The sequence below is a fragment of the Ranitomeya variabilis genome, chromosome 1 (assembly GCF_051348905.1).
Source record: "Ranitomeya variabilis isolate aRanVar5 chromosome 1, aRanVar5.hap1, whole genome shotgun sequence".
Taxonomy (NCBI): Eukaryota; Metazoa; Chordata; class Amphibia; order Anura; family Dendrobatidae; genus Ranitomeya; species Ranitomeya variabilis.
Window position 1 is genome coordinate 6,432,694 of NC_135232.1, and position 21,696 is coordinate 6,454,389.

At 46.9% G+C, this 21,696-nt stretch overlaps 1 protein-coding gene across 1 annotated transcript in view; it reads right to left on the reverse strand.

Annotated features, from left to right (window-relative positions):
* Nucleotides 1–21,118, reverse strand: part of CA9 (carbonic anhydrase 9) — a 377,380-nt gene extending 356,262 nt beyond the window's left edge. Inside the window, exon 1 of the mRNA XM_077267330.1 lies at nucleotides 20,971–21,118. Coding sequence (XP_077123445.1) covers nucleotides 20,971–21,118 — 148 coding nt within the window. The remainder of the gene's footprint in view (nucleotides 1–20,970) is intronic.
* Between the last annotated feature and the right edge of the window lie 578 nt (nucleotides 21,119–21,696).

The window sequence follows — 21,696 nt, forward strand, 5'->3', positions numbered from 1 at the left end:
TTTTGTCCCTATGAAGGTTTCTTCTCCTAAGTTTAAGCCTCGGTTCATCGGCCCGTACAAGATATTGGAGATTCTTAACCCTGTGTCCTTTCGTTTGGACCTCCCTGCATCTTTTTCTATTCATAATGTCTTCCATCGGTCATTGTTGCGCAGGTATGAGGTACCGGTTGTGCCTTCCGTTGAGCCTCCTGCTCCGGTGTTAGTTGAGGGTGAGTTGGAAGATCTTGGACTCCCGTGTTTCCAGACGGAGACTTCAGTATCTGGTCAAGTGGAAGGGCTACGGTCAGGAGGATAACTCTTGGGTGACAGCCTCTGATGTTCATGCCTCCGATTTGGTCCGTGCCTTTCATAGGGCTCATCCTGATCGCCCTGGTGGTTCTGGTGAGGGTTCGGTGCTCCCTCCTTGAGGGGGGGGTACTGTTGTGATTTTGGTTTCTGGGCTCCCCCGGTGGTTTCTGGTGGTACTGCACTTGTGTGCTTCATCTCCTCTGTTCACCTGTTTTCCATCTGGATGTGGGAGTTTTCTATTTAGCCTTGCTCCTCAGTCATTTCTATGCCGGCCAACAATGTTACCAGAAGCCTTTCTGTTGCATGTTCCTGCTCCTAGACAACTATCAGCTAAGTTGGACTTGTTGTCCTAAGTTTGTTTTGCATTTTTGTTCCAGTTCTCTGTGATTGAATATTTCTGAGGCTGGAAGCTCTTGTGAGCTGAAATTGCCACTCTGGTGTCATGAGTTGATATTAGAGTCTTAAAGTAATTTCAGGATGGTATTTTGAAAGGGTTTTCAGCTGACCGTGAAGTTCCCTTTTCTGTCTTCCTACTATCTAGTAAGCGGACCTCAATTTGCTAAACCTATCTTCATACTTCGTATGTCAATTTCCTCTAAAATCACCGCCAATATATGTGGGGGCTACTGTCTGCCTTTTGGGGAAAATTTCTCTAGAGGTAAGCCAGGTCTGTATTTTCCTCTGCTAGGGTCAGTCAGTTCTCCGGCTGGCGCTGGGCGTCTAGGGATAAAACGTAGGCACGCTACCCGGCCACTGTTAGTTGTGCGGTAGGTTTAGCTCATGGTCAGCTCGAGTTCCCATCTTCCAAGAGCTAGTCCTTTTGTATGCTTATTACGTTCTCTTGCCATTGAGAACCATGACACAAAGCTCTGCTAATGCACCTGGATGTATCTCCTGAGCACACTGCCGCTATGCTGATTTGAAATGAGCTGAACGACCTGTAAGTGTGTTTTTCTTCCATTAATCCTAGTTTATTTTGTAATCTGTAATGTATGCATATGATCGTCTACTTTATATCTTTTTATACTTTGCAAACACTGCCTAACTTTTTATGGAGTAAAACATTTAATTGCTAGCTTGTCTCTTCTGCTCTATACGAACTGTGTGTCCTCTGAGGTGAATTACACTACTGATTTGGGTTGGCTCTGGACCCGTTAACCTTTGGTGGAACATCAGAGCTGGTGGCAGCATACTTGGTTCTGTGCTTTTGGGAAACTGTACAGTGACCGGTGGTGTTGATAATAATTGTTCCCGCCTAAGTGGGAGTACTTAAATTGCCCTCGTTGCAGTGAGCCCAATAGCCAGTACATAGCAGGCAGTCTTTTTGGTGACTAATTACCCTAGGTGCAGTACCTAATCTGACCAGAGGGTAAGGGGGGCGCCAGAGAGCTGCAAGTTCCAAACTGGAACTGGGAAGTGGGATATACATAAATCCCCTTCAGAAGGAACCAGGGGCAATCAAACAACCCCGGTTCGTAACAAATTAGTGTGAGTAGTGGGGACGATAAAGATATCCTCCCTGGGATCCCTGACATGCTGCTGGGATCCGTGACATAGTGCTGGCAGCACGGTGTGACCTGTGACATTCGGGTTCGGCGGGTTGAGCAGTTACAAAAAGTTCAGGTATGGGTACCAGAACAGTACCCAGCCCTAATCCTGGACCCCATTCACCTGAATAGGAGGCCCGAACATCCAGTGTTTGCCGCGCTGTCATGTGCATGGCAGCCCAGCAAACACGGCTTCTGATCGGCGGTGAAATAATCCTCGCTGGTCAGAGAGCCACGGTTACCACATTGTCAAAAGACAGAGTGAGCGCTCAGCTGTGACTGGAGGTATGAAGTTTACATCCGGTCACTGGTGTCAGCTGTTGGGACTACTGCTTCCATCATCTGAAACCTGCTGCCACTAATAACAGTGAGAGCCGGAGCAGCGGATGGGAGTATTCATCCGCTGCTCCGACGATGTAAATAAATAATAAAAACAAAAACGGTGATAGACTCTCACTGTGCTAGCAGGGATCTCACTGAGGTCACGGCAGTTCAGCCCGGCTGGGAATGCAGTCTCAGTGACCAGACGTAACCTCGATGACGACACCACCGGTCTCTGAGGCTGCGCTCACAGCAGTTCAGTCATCAGTGGTTCTCAGCCTGGACAGTCGCATCTTGGCACTGTCCAGGTTGAAAACTGTTTATCCCCCAGACAGATTACAGCGTGGGATAGAACAACGGACAGGTGAGGGCTATTGTTTTTTTAATTTTTGTTTTATTACAGGAGACGAGGGCTTCAGTGGAATTAGGCATTAGGTGAGTATAACTGTGTTTGCTGTTTTTAAATAAAAATGGAAGTGTTTAATTTTATTTCAAATAAAGGACTTTATTCTGTCTGTGCATTTATTTACCAGGTAACTATAGGAGTAATGGATAGGTGATGGGATCAGTAGTCACATCAGCTGACACCAGTGACCAGAGGTAAAGTTTATCATTCCGATCACAGCTGAGCACTCACGTCTTTTGACAGCGTTGAACCGTGGCTCTCTGACCGTCAGGGATGAATTCAACACCGAATAGAAGTGGTGTTTGCCACGTTGTCATGCACATGACAGTGCAACAAACACATGGTGGTTGGGCATCCGAATGTGAACAGTAACATGGACCTGCTGGTGAAGTCTGTGTTCGATGTCCATGCTCAAACTGTAAGTGTTCGGTACGGACGCCGAACTTTACTGTTCGGGTTTGCCCATCTCTAATCCTGTATTATGCCCCAGAGCTGCACTCATTATTCTGCTGGTGCAGTCACTGTGTACATACATTACATTACTGATCCTGAGTTACATCCTGTATTATACCCCAGAGCTGCACTCACTATTCTGCTGGTGCAGTCACTGTGTACATACATTACATTACTGATCCTGAGTTACATCCTGTATTATACCTCAGAGCTGCACTCACTATTCTGCTGGTGCAGTCACTGTGTACATACATTACATTACTGATCCTGAGTTACATCCTGTATTGTACCCCAGAGCTGCACTCACTATTCTGCTGGTGCAGTCACTGTGTACATACATTACATTACTGATCCTGAGTTACATCCTGTATTATAATCCAGAGCTGCACTCTCACTATACTGCTGATGCAGTCACTGTGTACATACATTACATTACTGATCCGGAGTTACATCCTGTATTATACTCCAGAGCTGCACTCACTATTCTGCTGGTGCAGTCACTGTGTACATACATTACATTACTGGTCCTGAGTTACATCCTGTATTATGCTCGAGAGCTGCACTCACTATTCTGCTAGTGCAGTCACTGTGTACATACATTACATTATTGGTCCTGAGTTACATCCTGTATTATGCTCCAGAGCTGCACTCTCACTATACTGCTGATGCAGTCACTGTGTACATACATTACATTACTGGTCCTGAGTTACATCCTGTATTATACTCCAGAGCTGCACTCACTATTCTGCTGGTGCAGTCACTGTGTACATACATTACATTACTGATCCTGAGTTACCTCCTATATTATACCCCAGAGCTGCACTCACTATTCTGCTGGTGCAGTCACTGTGTACATACATTACATTACTGATCCTGAGTTACATCCTGTATTATACCCCAGAGCTGCACTCACTATTCTGCTGGTGCAGTCACTGTGTACATACGTTACATTACTGATCCTGAGTTACATCCTGTATTATACCCCAGAGCTGCACTCACTATTCTGCTGGTGCAGTCACTGTGTACATACATTACATTACTGATCCTGAGTTACATCCTGTATTATACTCCAGAGCTGCACTCACTATTCTGCTGGTGCAGTCACTGTGTACATACATTACATTACTGATCCTGAGTTACATGCTGTATTATACCCCAGAGCTGCACTCACTATTCTGCTGGTGCAGCCACTGTGTACATACATTACAATACTGATCCTGAGTTAGATCCTGTATTATACCCCAGAGCTGCACTCACTATTCTGCTGGTGCAGTCACTGTGTACATACATTACATTACTGATCCTGAGTTACCTCCTGTATTATACCCCAGAGCTGCACTCTCTATTCTGCTGGTGCAGTCACTGTGTACATACATTACATTACTGATCCTGAGTTACCTCCTGTATTATTCTCCAGAGCTGCGCTCACTATTCTGCTGGTGCAGTCACTGTGTACATACATTACATTACTGATCCTGAGTTACATGCTGTATTATACCCCAGAGCTGCACTCACTATTCTGCTGGTGCAGCCACTGTGTACATACATTACAATACTGATCCTGAGTTACCTCCTGTATTATACCCCAGAGCTGCACTCACTATTCTGCTGGTGCAGTCACTGTGTACATACATTACATTACTGATCCTGAGTTACCTCCTGTATTATACCCCAGAGCTGCACTCACCATTCTCCTGGTGCAGTCACTGTGTACATACATTACATTACTGATCCTGAGTTACATGCTGTATTATACCCCAGAGCTGCACTCACTATTCTGCTGGTGCAGCCACTGTGTACATACATTACAATACTGATCCTGAGTTACCTCCTGTATTATACCCCAGAGCTGCACTCACTATTCTGCTGGTGCAGTCACTGTGTACATACATTACATTACTGATCCTGAGTTACCTCCTGTATTATACCCCAGAGCTGCACTCACCATTCTCCTGGTGCAGTCACTGTGTACATACATTACATTACAATTCTAATCCTGAGTTACCTCCTGTAGAGCTTTTGTTATAAAAATCAAAAGATAACAATAATAACAGAAACAAAAAAGAAATATCAGCCAGAAAATAATCAGTATAATGAACACTGGTCCAGCCGCTTATTCTCTCCTCTCATACATTTTATATATACAGAATAATAACTAATAATAACTGCTTTCACCTTCTGGTCTGGTCACCAAACAAAATAATAACAAAAATATAAAACAATAGCAAACAAAAACTATATACATTACCTTTTTTTCTCCTTTTTTTTAGTTTTTTAATTTTAAATGAAATAACCACACAGTATACAAACTAACCACCACCCCACACCATTTCCAACCCCCGCACTGACCTGAGAGCTGGTCCTGCGTCTCATGCCTCAGTCCAAGTCCAGCGTCCATAGGCCAGATCAGGCAGTGCCAGTTTTCCCCCAAACAACCCAGTGTCCCATAGTCCCACAAGATAAAAACACCTCCCCCCCTTTCCCACCACCCAACCTATGACCTACACCTAAATCTAATCCCCATATACAATATATACATTATATACAGCAGCACACACCACAATAATCACAACTCACAAAGCCCAAGTTCGGCGCCTGCAGCCCTACATCACTGTATAATGATCAAACAAAACAAAAGTCTACAGTGTCAGCAGCAGCCCACCACCAGGAAAGGAGATGACCAGGCTAGGGCACACTAAAAGAAAAGCCCCTCCAGAGGAGCACAGCCCTCCGTGTGCCCAGTCTCCCATACTCCAGAGAGCGCACCTTCACCAGGTCACCGAGTATGGTCCTAAACACATCATCCACGGGGAGGATTTTTCGTTGCGTCGATACTAAGCACCGTGCGTTCCACGTGTGATACCTAACCACTGCGCTAACTAGAAATAAGGTGCAGCGGTCCCGACCACCCAGGTCTCCGAATGCTCCATAGGCCCATTCCGCATAGGAGAGACCGGCCAGCCGAGACCAGCCAATGAAGGCGCCCACCCTGTTGTACACCTCTGTGTTGAAGGGACAATGAAGCAGGAAGTGGTCCATGCTTTCCAGCAAGGTACCACAATGCTCCCGAGGACAGTTCCTGTACTCAGAGCTCCTACACTTCAGATTGTCCCTCACACACAGTTTGCCATGGAAGCAATGCCAAGCTGCAGTGCCCCAGAGTCCTGGTCGTTGCAGTACGGATGCTCCGCCGCTAAGGGGGGCTATGGTACGTCTGATGGCACTGAAGGAGTTCACCTGACCAGGTATCACAGACACCAATACACTTCCTAGTCTGGCCTCCAGGGGGAGCAAAGGGCGCTATGTATTAGGCCACTCCTCACACTCTGGTAAAACTGGGGGTTAGATAGAAAGTTAGGACAGAAGCTGACTGGGTTGGAACCAGGCAACATCCTGTGGCAGAGGGTGTTGCAGGGGAAGATTCAGGGGGGTCTCTGTCAGGGGTGGGATCCTGACAGAGGCCTAGCGAACAGGAAAGAACGTTAAAGAACCGCGCCTGCACTACATCGCGGCGGTATCTCAAGAAAGGACAAGAAGCGAGGTTTATTGTGGAGAGTGAGAAACGAGATCAAAGCAAAAAGGAGATAATACCAGTAGGAGTCGTGCTGTAAGACCGAGGCAACATCCTACTGAGGCGCGTAGCCGGTGGCCAGAACGCCGAGGAAGTATTAAGCTCCAAGCAATACTTCAAACCAACGGCAGGACAGTTAATTATAGGTTGGCTGTCTCACCTAAATCACCTAAGCAGACACAGGGGGCAACTGTGGGAGAGGGGCATCGCTAGGGTCCCGGAAGAACTCCAGGCCTACCCGTCATACGGGTGCATCCTATCCATATCATCTGGGGGACGAAGAAGAACATCAGAATAGACATAAGTTGTGGGAAAGAACATCAGAAACAGACACAACAGTTGTGAGGACTATCCCGTGGTGCTCAGCAGGGAAGTACTACAACACACAGGCGCTAGAAGGAAGGCACAGATTTCCATCTGCAAAGGGAACTCTGGAGGTGCCATCGGACCGGCCAGTCTCAGACATACCTGTTAACCGTACTCTGGATTGAGGACCTTGAAGCCTTCAGTAAAGAAGTAAAGAGACTGCAACCCTGTGTCCTCGTTATTCACCATGAACTGCACTATGCACCACCACCTACACCTTTAATTGGACACCCCTTAGCAGGGTCACGGACCGGGTGTAGCCACCGTGACAACCCCAGAACTGAGACAGAGAAGCCCGGTACCGAGTACTCCATGGCCCTACGTTTGGGGGCGCTCCAAACTCAAGTCCCAAAACTTTGAGGGGATCCTGATAAAATTCAAAAGATGCAAACCCACCCTAAGATCCCGACTTGGGCAATCCCTGAGTGCCAGAGGCTTCTGGAAATGGGTCAACATTACCCTATTGCAAAGGAGTCTCCTTGGCAGAGTCCTGATCTTCCACATTCCCAGACGCCACCGACTAATTACCTCCAGAACCAAGGTAGCGTAAGCCGGAAGATGTCCATTCGGTGTGCGAAGATCCTTCACTTGCCCTCCTGTCTCCCATTCCTGGAAGAAAGGCTGAAACCATCCCCTACAGAATAATACCCAAGGAGGAGCCCTCTCTTTCCAGAGGTTTGCAATATTGATCTTAATGAAAGTATCCACAAGGAAAACCACATGTTTGACCATACCCAACTCTCCTAGTCTCCTCGTAAGGTAAGTAACCTCCCTCTTGACCAGGTTCAGTCTATTCCCCCATAACAGTTGGAAGAACGACCTGTAGACCCGAGCCAAGAGAGATTCTGACAAGATACACAGACTGCCCAGATAAATCAGTAAAGGGAGCAGGTAAGTTTTGATCAGGTTTACCCTTTCCCTTAGGGTCAAAGACCACCCTTCCATTGATTCACCTTCTGAGTGGCGATCTCTAGCCTGCTGTCCCAATTTTGTTTGGGGTAATCCCCCTGGCCAAATTCGATGTCAAGTACTTTTTCAGAGACTTTAGGTCTTGGAAGGGTGTCCGGGAGATCAAAACCAGGATCTCCTACTCCCAGCCAGAGACTCTCACACTTATCCCGGCTGATCTTGGACCCGGATGCCTTCGAGTAGCGATCTACCTCTGACATCAGCCACCCTGCCTCCTCGTGAGAGGAAACAAAAACAGTGACATCATCAGCATACGCCACCACCCTCAGAGTGGTTTCCGGTGCTGCCTGGACCATCCCGATCCCGGCCAACGGTCCACGCTCCACCCTCCTAATAAATGGGTCAATGGCAAACACGTACAGCAGCGGGCTCAAGGGACAACCCTGGCGAACACCAGACCCAACCTCAAAAGAGCTATCAATCCAACCGTTCACAAGCGGGAAACTGTCTGCCCCACTGTACAAGGTCTTAAGCCAATCAACAAATGCCCCCGGCAGGCCATATCTCAGAAAGATGGACCAGAGGTACTCATGATTAACCCGATCAAATGCTTTTGCCTGGTCCAGTGACAGCATGTACCCCTTCCAGTGACCAGCCCTACCCTGCTCCACTGCCTCTCGGACACAGAGCACAGCACTAAATGTGCTGCGGCCTGGAACAGAGCAATGCTGGGCCCCCGAAAGGAGTTGGGGTGCAAATTTCACCAGCTGATTAAACAGCACCTTTGCCAGTACCTTCCTGTCTGCATTGAGAAGTGCTATGGGATGCCAATTCTCAATGCAAGATGGGTCCTTACCCTTTGACAAGATGATAAGGGCAGACCTCCTCATTGGCTTCGGCAGAGTGCCCGAGGAAAGACCCCCACTGAATACCTCAGTCAAGAGGGGAACCAAAACGTCCTTAATGGTCTTATAGAATTCAGATGTTAAGCCATCTGGACCATGCAATATTTCTTGAGCAAGCCCTTCAATCGCCAACTTAACTTCATCATCCCTGATCATTTCTGTCAAAACGTCAAGAGAGGGGTCTACCCCTGGTTCAGGGACAGCTTCAGCCAGGAAAGCAGCCATCTCATCCCACCCAAGATCCCTCTTCCCCAAGAGGTGTGAGTAGAAGGATCTGACAACCACCAGGATCCCTGATCTGGATCACCTCAGGGACCCCGTAGTGTCGACCAGTACTGTAACCACTTTACTATCCACTGACATCTTGCAGTTTCTGTAAGGATTGGGCGAGGGGTACTTCCCATAATCTCTCTCAAAAACCAAAGGTGCGTGTCTATCGTACTGACACCTGATAAGCAAAGATTTCACTCTGGAGATCTCCTCGCAGCTACCTCCAGTTGAGACAAGATGCTCGAGTTTCCTCCTCAGACTCTGATACAGGCGGTACCTGCTCAGACTCCTGAGGCTCGAGAGCTGGCGGAAAAATCTCACCACCCTTTCCTTGAACATCTGCCACCACTCTGACTTACTACTACAAAGATCCAGTAAGGGTACCTGGCTCTGAAGAAAATCCTCAAAGGACTGTCTTATCTCCGCTTCTTCCAAGAGAGATGAATTGAGCCTCCAAAAGCCTCTTCCCATCCGGAGGGTCTCTGTCACATTCAGAGAAAACAAAATTAAACAGTTGTCGGAGAACTCCACCTCAACAACAGACACTGCTGAAGAGACAGCTTCTTCCTTTAAGTAAAACCTATCTGTCCTAGACCTACAATTAATAATAATAATAATAATAATAATTTTTATTTATATAGCGCCAACATATTCCGCAGCGCTTTACAACTTATAGAGGGGACTTGTACAGACAATAGACATTACAGCATAACAGAAATCACAGTTCAAAACAGATACCAGGAGGAATGAGGGCCCTGCTCGCAAGCTTACAAACTATGCTATGATAGGTGAACCCCTCGTGGCCTGGGGTGTGCTGAATGTGGACATCCACCAGGCGAGCCTCACTAGCTATACTATTAATGGCGACTCTATCATAAGTCAGCTTGTCTCTGTAATCTCCCCTATCTCGGGGCCTCATGACAGCATTGAAGTCCCCTCCAAAGACAACCTGCCGACTTGTAAAAAGGTAGGGCTTGAGCCTCATAAAGAGACACTTCCGGTCCCACTTAGATTGGGGACCATAGATGTAAATGAGCCCTTCATGAGGACATCTAAGATCAGGCACCTCCCTATTTCTAACTCAATAACCCATCGGCATTCCACCGGTGCGGTAAAAAGGACCACCACTCCGCTATACGGCTCGGCCACAAGAGACCGATAGGAGGGCCCGAGTCTCCACTCCCTCTTAGCTTTAAACACGTCTGCCATGTTTGGCAGCCTGGTCTCTTGCAAAAAGAAAATGTCAGCTTCAACCCAGCTGAGAAAATCAAAGGCCGCAAATCTAGCTGTATTTGACTTTATGCTGGTGATTATTAATGGATGCCAGCGTCAAAGGAGTGGGTACCGCCATCATTGGTGATTGAGTTAGATGGCTTTCTTCTTCCCACTCCCCTTATCCTCTGCCTCAGAGGAAGAATCCTTCCCCCTCTTTAAGGACATAGAGGTATTCATTTCCACATTTTTTTCTTTTTATCATCCTCGTCTCCGGACTCTGGGCCTGTCCCTCCCTGTATGCCCCGCCGAAGCCGAAACCTCACCCTCAGCTTCCTCCTCAGAGGAAGAGATGTTCTCAAGGGCTTGGAACCGGTTAGAAAGACCAACCAGAGGAGAGTCAGTTTTCCCTTTCTTAGGTACCTTGGTCAGAGTGGGAGAAGATGTTTTATCTCCCTTCTTTCTCTTTTTTTTTGGTGCTAAGCTTACGCTTGTCCTGTAGCCACTGCCTATTATCCTCATCCATACTTTCATAATGGGAGGACTCAGAGGCAGTGGCACTTTCCTCCCTGTGGATCCTCCTGACCTCGTCATCCAACTCATCATCCCTTGGGGCCTCAGTAGCAACACTGGTGTCCAGGACAGGGGCCGCCCCAGTAGCCTGGGACTCGCCGAGCTCCCGATCCTGTCTGCGCCTGTCTAGATGCCTCAGCTGGGCAGGTGTCTTTTTATTGCTTTTCCTCCTTGTCCTCTCAGCTCCCTCACCTCTGCTAATCCCTTCCCCAGCAGAATCAGCCTCACAGCTTTCTCCCACCGGGGTCATGACTGTATTAGCAAAGGAGCGAGGACAACGGCTGAATGGGTGACCTAATTCACCACACAGGTGGCACCTAATCTCCACACAAGATGCAGCAAGATGGCCGATATCCCCACACAATGCACGTTTCTGTAGAGTGCAGTTTGCACTGAAGTGTGTGGGGTCGCCGCACCTGTGACAGAGCTTCGGTTGCCCCTGGTAGAAGACCAGGATATGATCCCTACCCAGGAAGGCAGATGATGGTATGTGGGCAACCGTACCACCTGAACGCTTAAATTTTACCTTAAACGTCCAGGCCCCTGACCAGATACCAAACTCATCACGGTTTTTCTTTGGCATCTCCACTACCTCCCCATACCGGCCAAGCCACGTCATGATGTCATAACAAGAAAGCGACTCGTTACAGGTCATCACGGTCACTTTCTTGACTTGGTTTTGGTGAGACACCACCTGAACGGCAAAGTCTCGCCAGCCGGGGTCATTTTTTTCAACTCTTAGTTTGACCAGAAGAGCTCAAGCCTCTCTGGCCTAACAAAGCTGACATCAAACTCAGGCATGGAATAGGGATGTATCAAGGTGTAGATGTCAATTGCCTTGAAGCCCATCCTCAGCAGGATCTCCTCAAACTTTGACCTTGGAGGACATGCATCACTGCCCCTGCACCGAAGACGGACCACATTCCTACGCATACTACCCGGCCCAGCTATTGGGAGGGACCATACTGTATCCCCCTTTTGCTCTCGGAAGGCCCCGAGGCCATGCCTCTCTATCCAGGATAGATCAACCTCTCAACCCTCTACCATTAGTGATCTCTCCCCCTTCTTTAGAGCCTCCAGGAGACACCGTTGCAACATGCCGTCCCCAGAGCCCAGGGAAGAGGAGGACGCCCTATTTCCCCCCAAGGTGACAGCAGCAAAACTCCTTACAGGTGCTTCCACCACAAGGGGGCAACCGGACCAGTGACCACATCCACACAAACTTTATCACAATTACCAACCTCCATAACCCCCTCACCCTCCACCAAACCAGCACCCACACCAATAGACAAAGATTTTTCCTCATCTATACCCACCACCACATTCACTCCTGCTGGACCAGTGACAACATGGGGGGACATTTTGACTTCTGCATCATCAGGCACAAGGGGCTGAGTCTCCTCTACAGTACTGGGGGCAACCTCACCCCTGGTCTTACGTGGCCCTCCGCATCATCAGTTGATATTTTCCGCTGCTTCATGGTTGCTACCAGGTGCCGTTGATCCTTAGCCGTTGTGAGGCACCACTGATCCTTAGTATCAGGATCTTGTTGACCAGCGGTGCCAACACAAAATAGGACTTTGGGAGGTCCGGAACTCCCAGCCCCAGCCACGCCCTCACACTGCCGCCGCTTCTCAACTAAGTGATCACAGGCAACAGCATTCAGGGGCACCAAGGCTACCGGAGCTGCCCACGACATTGGGCCCCTCCCCCTCCCACTGAGGAGCGGACCACAGCATCGTGGCCTGACGGTTCGCCTGCCACCTTGCTGCCCTCACTGTCCCGCCTCTCAGCTGATGCACCTGCTGCTACGTACCTGCTACTACAAGCAGAGACGGATCTCTGCACCTCATTACGTTGCTTTGTAATCTCCCTGCACCTTTGCCCGGATCCACAGCAGAACCCGGGTTGGCAACAGTGCTTACACAGCGAGCTGCCCCTGCAGCCGACTCAGGGGGTACAGGGAGGGGGCATACATGTAGCTTACTGATTCCTGCAGCTTTGGCTTGTTGTTTTTTTTGCCTTTTTCTTCCGGCCCCCAGGTGCCTCCTCCGGTAAATCATCACCAAGATGGAAGTTCTGAAAGCACACTGGGGACTCCAGGAGCTTGATCTCTGCCATTAGCACCCCACCCTGGCCGATGTTGTCACTGTCCTCCCCAGAGCCAGCACAACTGCGACGAGATGTCAATTTCGCCTGCCCTGCAGGGAGCTCGCTGCACGTGGCCTGTGGGTGACTTTGCAGGCTATGAGGTGGGGATTCCTGCTGGTCATCATCCTCCTCCTCATCATCATCCACCTGGCTCTCAGGCTGCAGCCCCATCTGTCTTTGCTCTCTGTTATCAGCCATTTCTCTGAATCGGTCTTCATTCTGCAATTTTTCTTTAAATGGTCAACTTTTTTCTTGAATAAACGCTTTTCTTACCTCCAGAGCATCAATTTCAAGATTCAGCCTCTTTAGCTCTGCCTGGAATTGCGTCTTCCTGGGTCTGGAGGCGCCTGCAGCTTTAGCGCTTGTGCAGCGCAGCTCCTCCTAGAGCCTCCTCAGGGTCTTACTCGCCTCTTCATACTCACGAAGGTGGCTCATGACCCGCGAGGCATAGGTGGACACAGACTCCCGGGGTCTCTGCAGCACATAACCCTCCTCAGTGAGGTCGGCCTCACCTCCGTGAGCACTCAGATTTCCTCCGGAAGGGCCGCCATCTTGCATGCTAGCAGGCTTCTCCTCCATTTTGGAAGCCTTGTGGCTTCTCTGGGTCTCTGCAGACCTGGGGGGAGTAGGAGCTACATTGCTGCTACTCCTGGTGGAGCATCTCACCCCCGAGTCCTCTGATGTGCAGGCTGGTTGCTGGTTTCTTCTGCCCCCCCCGCCAGCCTGGTCCTGGAAGTAGAAGAGTGGGACTTGGCTCCTTCACTCATCCCAGGAAACCCACTCCCTCCCTGGGTAGGAGAGAGAGCAGGTCCCCGGGTGGAGAGGTGGTGGTTCTCTGGAGCAGACAGCAGAATCCGCAGTGACCGCACCCACAATTACCACAATGAGCAGCAGCTGAGCAGAGCTGCACTCACTATTCTGCTGGTGCAGTCACTCTACATACATTACTGATCCTGAGTTACATCCAGCCTTATACTCCAGAGCTGCACTCACTATTCTGCTGGTGCAGTCACTGTGTATATACATTACATTACTGATCCTGAGTTCCATCCTGTATTATACCCCAGAGCTGTACTCACTATTCTGCTGGTGCAGTCACTGTGTACATACAGTACATTACATTACTGATCCTGAGTCACATCCTGCATTATACCCCAGAGCTGCACTCACTATTCTGCTGGTGCAGTCACTGTGTACATACAGTACATTACATTACTGATCCTGAGTCACATCCTGTATTATACTCCAGAGCTGCACTCACTATTCTGCTGGTGCAGTCACTTATTACATACATTACATTACTGATCATGAGTTACATCCTGTATTATACTCCAGAGCTGCACTCACTATTCTGCTGGTGCAGTCACTGTGTACATACATTACATTACTGATCCTGAGTTACATCCTGTATTATACTCCAGAGCTGCACTCACTATTCTGCTGGTGCAGTCACTGTGTACATACATTACATTACTGATCCTGAGTTACATCCTGTATTATACTCCAGAGCTGCACTCACTATTCTGCTGGTGCAGTCACTGTGTACATACATTACATTACTGATCCTGACTTATATCCTGTATTATACCCCAGAGCTGCACTCACTATTCTGCTGGTGCAGTCACTTTGTACATACATTACATTACTGATCCTGAGTTACATCCTGTATTATGCTCCAGAGCTGCACTCACTATTCTGCTGGTGCAGTCACTGTGTACATACATTACATTACTGATCCTGAGTTACATCCTGTATTATGCTCCAGAGCTGCACTCACTATTCTGCTGGTGCAGTCACTGTGTACATACATTACATTACTGATCGTGAGTTACATCCTGTATTATACTTCAGAGCTGCACTCACTGTTCTGCTGGTGCAGTCACTGTGTACATACATTACATTACTGATCCTGAGTTACATCCTGTATTATACTCCAGAGCTGCACTCACTATTCTGCTGGTGCAGTCACTGTGTACATACATTACATTACTGATCCTGAGTTACATCCTGTATTATACTCCAGAGCTGCACTCACTATTTTGCTGGTGCAGTCACTGTGTACATACATTACATTACTGATCCTGACTTATATCCTGTATTATACCCCAGAGCTGCACTCACTATTCTGCTGGTGCAGTCACTTTGTACATACATTACATTACTGATCCTGAGTTACATCCTGTATTATGCTCCAGAGCTGCACTCACTATTCTGCTGGTGCAGTCACTGTGTACATACATTACATTACTGATCCTGAGTTACATCCTGTATTATGCTCCAGAGCTGCACTCACTATTCTGCTGGTGCAGTCACTGTGTACATACATTACATTACTGATCGTGAGTTACATCCTGTATTATACTTCAGAGCTGCACTCACTGTTCTGCTGGTGCAGTCACTGTGTACATACATTACATTACTGATCCTGAGTTACATCCTGTATTATACCTCAGAGGTGCACTCACTATTCTGCTGGTGCAGTCACTTATTACATACATTACATTACTGATCCTGAGTTACATCCTGTATTATACTCCAGAGCTGCACTCACTATTCTGCTGGTGCAGTCACTGTGTACATATATTACATTACTGATCCTGAGTTACATCCAGTATTATACCCCAGAGCTGCACTCACTATTCTGCTGGTGCAGTCACTGTGTACATATATTACATTACTGATCCTGAGTTACATCCTGTATTATACTCCAGAGCTGCACTCACTACTCTGCTGGTGCAGTCACTGTGTACATACATTACTGATCCTGAGTTACATCCTGTATTATGCTCCAGAGCTGCACTCACTACTCTGCTGGTGCAGTCACTGTGTACATACATTACATTACTGATCCTGAGTTACATCCTGTATTATACTCCAGAGCTGCACTCACTATTCTGCTGGTGCAGTCACTGTGTACATACATTACATTACTGATCCTGAGTTACCTCCTGTATTATACTCCAGAGCTGCACTCACTATTCTGCTGGTGCAGTCACTGTGTACATACATTAAATTACTGATCCTGAGTTACATCCTGTATTATACCCCAGAGCTGCACTCACTATTCTGCTGGTGCAGTCATTGTGTACATACATTACATTACTGATCCTGAGTTACATCCTGTATTATACTCCAGAGCTGCACTCACTATACTGCTGGTGCAGTCACTGTGTACATACATTACATTACTGATCCTGAGTTACCTCCTGTATTATAATTATACCCCAGAGCTGCACTCACTATTCTGCTGGTGCAGTCACTGTGTACATACATTACATTACTGATCCTGAGTTACCTCCTGTATTATACCCCAGAGCTGCACTCACTATTCTGCTGGTGCAGTCACTGTGTACATACATTACATTACTGATCCTGAGTTACATCCTGTATTATACCTCAGAGCTGCACTCACTATTCTGCTGGTGCAGTCACTGTGTACATACATTACATTACTGATCCTGAGTTACATCCTGTATTATACCTCAGAGCTGCACTCACTATTCTGCTGGTGCAGTCACTGTGTACATACATTACATTACTGATCCTGAGTTACATCCTGTATTATACCTCAGAGCTGCACTCACTATTCTGCTGGTGCAGTCACTGTGTACATACATTACATTACTGATCCTGAGTTACATCCTGTATTATACTCCAGAGCTGCACTCACTATTCTGCTGGTGCAATCACTGTGTACATACATTACATTACTGATCCTGAGTTACATCCTGTATTATACTCCAGAGCTGCACTCACTATTCTGCTGGTGCAATCACTGTGTACATACATTACATTACTGATACTGAGTTACCTCCTGTATTATAATTATACCCCAGAGCTGCACTCACTATTCTGCTGGTGCAGTCACTGTGTACATACATTACATTACTGATCCTGAGTTTCATCCTGTATTATACTCCAGAGCTGCACTCACTATTCTGCTGGTGCAATCACTGTGTACATACATTACATTACTGATCCTGAGTTACCTCCTGTTTTATAATTATACCCCAGAGCTGCACTCACTATTCTGCTGGTGCAGTCACTGTGTACATACATTACATTACTGATCCTGAGTTACATCCTGTATTATACCTCAGAGCTGCACTCACTATTCTGCTGGTGCAGTCACTGTGTACATACATTACATTACTGATCCCGAGTTACATCGTGTATTATACTCCAGAGCTGCACTCACTATTCTGCTGGTGCAATCACTGTGTACATACATTACATTACTGATCCTGAGTTACATCCTGTATTATACTCCAGAGCTGCACTCACTATACTGCTGGTGCAGTCACTGTGTACATACATTACATTACTGATCCTGAGTTACATCCTGTATTATACTCCAGAGCTGCACTCACTATTCTGCTGGTGCAATCACTGTGTACATACATTACATTACTGATCCTGAGTTACCTCCTGTATTATACCCCAGAGCTGCACTCACTATTCTGCTGGTGCAGACACTGTGTACATACATTACATTACTGATCCTGAGTTAGATCCTGTATTATACCCCAGAGCTGCACTCACTACTCTGCTGGTGCAATCACTGTGTACATACATTACATTACTGATCCTGAGTTACATCCTGTATTATACCCCAGAGCTGCACTCACTATACTGCTGGTGCAGTCACTGTGTACATACATTACATTACTGATCCTGAGTTACATCCTGTATTATACCCCAGAGCTGCACTCACTATTCTGCTAGTGCAGTCACTGTGTATATACATTACATTACTGATCCTGAGTTACATCCTGTATTATACTCCAGAGCTGCACTCACTATTCTGCTGGTGCAGTCACTGTGTACATACATTACATTACTGATCCTGAGTTACATCCTGTATTATACTCCAGAGCTGCACTCACTATTCTGCTGGTTCAGTCACTGTGTACATACATTACATTACTGTTCCTGAGTTACATCCTGTATTATACTCCAGAGCTGCACTCACTATTCTGCTGGTGCAATCACTGTGTACATACATTACATTACTGATCCTGAGTTACATCCTGTATTATACTCCAGAGCTGCACTCACTATTCTGCTGGTGCAATCACTGTGTACATACATTACATTACTGATCCTGAGTTACATCCTGTATTATACCCCAGAGCTGCACTTACTATTCTGCTAGTGCAGTCACTGTGTACATACATTACATTACTGATCCTGAGTTACATCCTGTATTATACTCCAGAGCTGCACTCACTATTCTGCTGGTGCAGTCACTGTGTACATACATTACATTACTGATCCTGAGTTACCTCCTGTATTATACCCCAGAGCTGCACTCACTATTCTGCTGGTGCAGACACTGTGTACATACATTACATTACTGATCCTGAGTTAGATCCTGTATTATACCCCAGAGCTGCACTCACTACTCTGCTGGTACAATCACTGTGTACATACATTACATTACTGATCCTGAGTTACATCCTGTATTATACTCCAGAGCTGCACTCACTATTCTGCTGGTGCAATCACTGTGTACATACATTACATTACTGATCCTGAGTTACATCCTGTATTATACCCCAGAGCTGCACTTACTATTCTGCTAGTGCAGTCACTGTGTACATACATTACATTACTGATCCTGAGTTACCTCCTGTATTATACTCCAGAGCTGCACTCACTATTCTGCTGGTGCAGTCACTGTGTACATACATTACATTACTGATCCTGAGTTACCTCCTGTATTATACCCCAGAGCTGCACTCACTATTCTGCTGGTGCAGACACTGTGTACATACATTACATTACTGATCCTGAGTTAGATCCTGTATTATACCCCAGAGCTGCACTCACTACTCTGCTGGTACAATCACTGTGTACATACATTACATTACTGATCCTGAGTTACATCCTGTATTATACTCCAGAGCTGCACTCACTATTCTGCTGGTGCAGTCACTGTGTACATACATTACATTACTGATCCTGAGTTACATCCTGTATTATACTCCAGAGCTGCACTCACTATTCTGCTGGTGCAATCACTGTGTACATACATTACATTACTGATCCTGAGTTACCTCCTGTATTATAATTATACCCCAGAGCTGCACTCACTATTCTGCTGGTGCAGTCACTGTGTACATACATTACATTACTGATCCTGAGTTACATCCTGTATTATACCCCAGAGCTGCACTCACTATTCTGCTGGTGCAATCACTGTGTACATACATTACATTACTGATCCTGAGTTACATCCTGTATTATACCCCAGAGCTGCACTCACTATTCTGCTGGTGCAGTCACTGTGTACATACATTACATTACTGATCCTGAGTTAGATCCTGTATTATACTCCAGAGCTGCACTCACTATTCTGCTGGTGCAATCACTGTGTACATACATTACATTACTGATCCTGAGTTACCTCCTGTATTATACCCCAGAGCTGCACTCACTATTCTGCTGGTGCAGTCACTGTGTACATACATTACATTACTGATCCTGAGTTACCTCCTGTATGATACCCCAGAGCTGCACTCACTATTCTGCTGGTGCAGTCACTGTGTACATACATTACATTACTGATCCTGAGTTACCTCCTGTATTATACCCCAGAGCTGCACTCACTACTCTGCTGGTGCAGTCACTGTGTACATACATTACATTACTGATCCTGAGTTACATCCTGTATTATACCCCAGAGCTGCACTCACTATTCTGCTGGTGCAGTCACTGTGTACATACATTACATTACTGATCCTGAGTTAGATCCTGTATTATACTCCAGAGCTGCACTCACTATTCTGCTGGTGCAATCACTGTGTACATACATTACATTACTGATCCTGAGTTACATCCTGTATTATACTCCAGAGCTGCACTCACTATTCTGCTGGTGCAGTCACTGTGTACATACATTACATTACTGATCCTGAGTTACATCCTGTATTATACTCCAGAGCTGCACTCACTATTCTGCTGGTGCAGTCACTGTGTACATACATTACATTACTGATCCTGAGTTACATCCTGTATTATACTCCAGAGCTGCACTCACTATTCTGCTGGTGCAATCACTGTGTACATACATTACATTACTGATCCTGAGTTACCTCCTGTATTATAATTATACCCCAGAGCTGCACTCACTATTCTGCTGGTGCAGTCACTGTGTACATACATTACATTACTGATCCTGAGTTACATCCTGTATTATACCCCAGAGCTGCACTCACTATTCTGCTGGTGCAGTCACTGTGTACATACATTACATTACTGATCCTGAGTTACATCCTGTATTATACCCCAGAGCTGCACTCACTATTCTGCTGGTGCAGTCACTGTGTACATACATTACATTACTGATCCTGAGTTACCTCCTGTATTATACTCTAGAGCTGCACTCACTATTCTGCTGGTGCAGTCACTGTGTACATACATTACATTACTGATCCTGAGTTACCTCCTGTATTATACCCCAGAGCTGCACTCACTATTCTGCTGGTGCAGTCACTGTGTACATACATTACTCATGAGTGATGCTGTATCTCACATTTTCGGCTTAGATACACAGTCCTGGCAGTTTCCTCTCAGTAGATCATGATAGGATATTGTGTGGATCTAAAATGATGTATCTAAGCCTGTTATGTGTGATACAATCTCAGATCCACACAATTCTTCATCAGCTGCTAAGATGAATCTGCTAAGACTGTGTATCTAAGTCTAACATGTTTAATACTGTCTGCTGAGTTCTGTATCTAAGCTTATACTGTGTGATACAATCTTCTGTGCCACTGTATTTAATCCAGTAATGTGGGATACCATCTGCAGAGTTGTGTATCTCATCCAGTAATGTCGGATACAATCTGCCGAGTTGTGTATCTAATGCAGTAATGTGGGATACAATCTGCCGAGTTGTGTATCTCATCCAGTAATGTGGGATACCGTCTGCTGAGTATCTAAGCCTGTGCGATGTGATACAGTCTCAGCGGTCCACACATGGGGGTCACTCACCTGCCGGGTTCTGCTGGTGCTCTTCCTCCTCTCGGAGGTCCTCGGTGGTCCCGGGGGTCCCCGGCTGCACACAGATGAGGATCAGCAGTGCCCCCAGTCCCCGCAGCCCCAGTCCCCGCAGCCCCAGTCCCCACAGCCCCATGTCCATGCTGTGATCTCCGCAGAGCCTGTGACCAGTGCAGAGTCAGTCCAGGACAGGGATTGGAGGCGGTGCGTCTATGGGGCAGTGATCCTGGGTGTACGTGTGCACAGAGCCTCCAAAAAGTCTTCACACCCCATGAACTTTTCCACATTTCTCAGGAGCCCCAAAACATTAATGTCTTTATTAGGATTTTCTGTGACACCGACACAAAGCAACAAATATTAGTGACGAGAGACGGAAATGATACGGGGGTCTCCAATTATATATATATACAGCTGAACATTGTCAGGTGCATTAGTGCTCACCCCCGAGTCAGGACTTTGTAGGACCATCTGTCACTGCAGTTAATGGGGTCTCTCCCACCTTTCTCTGCAGTCTTTTGGGGTCTGTCTCTCCCACCTTTCTCTGCAGTCTTTTGGGGTCTGTCTCTCCTCCTCTCTCTGCAGTCTTTTGGGGTCTGTCTCTCCTCCTTTCTCTGCAGTCTTTTGGGGTCTGTCTCTCCACCTATCTCTGCAGTCTTTTGGGGTCTGTCTCTCCTCCTTTCTCTGCAGTCTTTTGGGGTCTGTCTCTCCACCTTTCTCTGC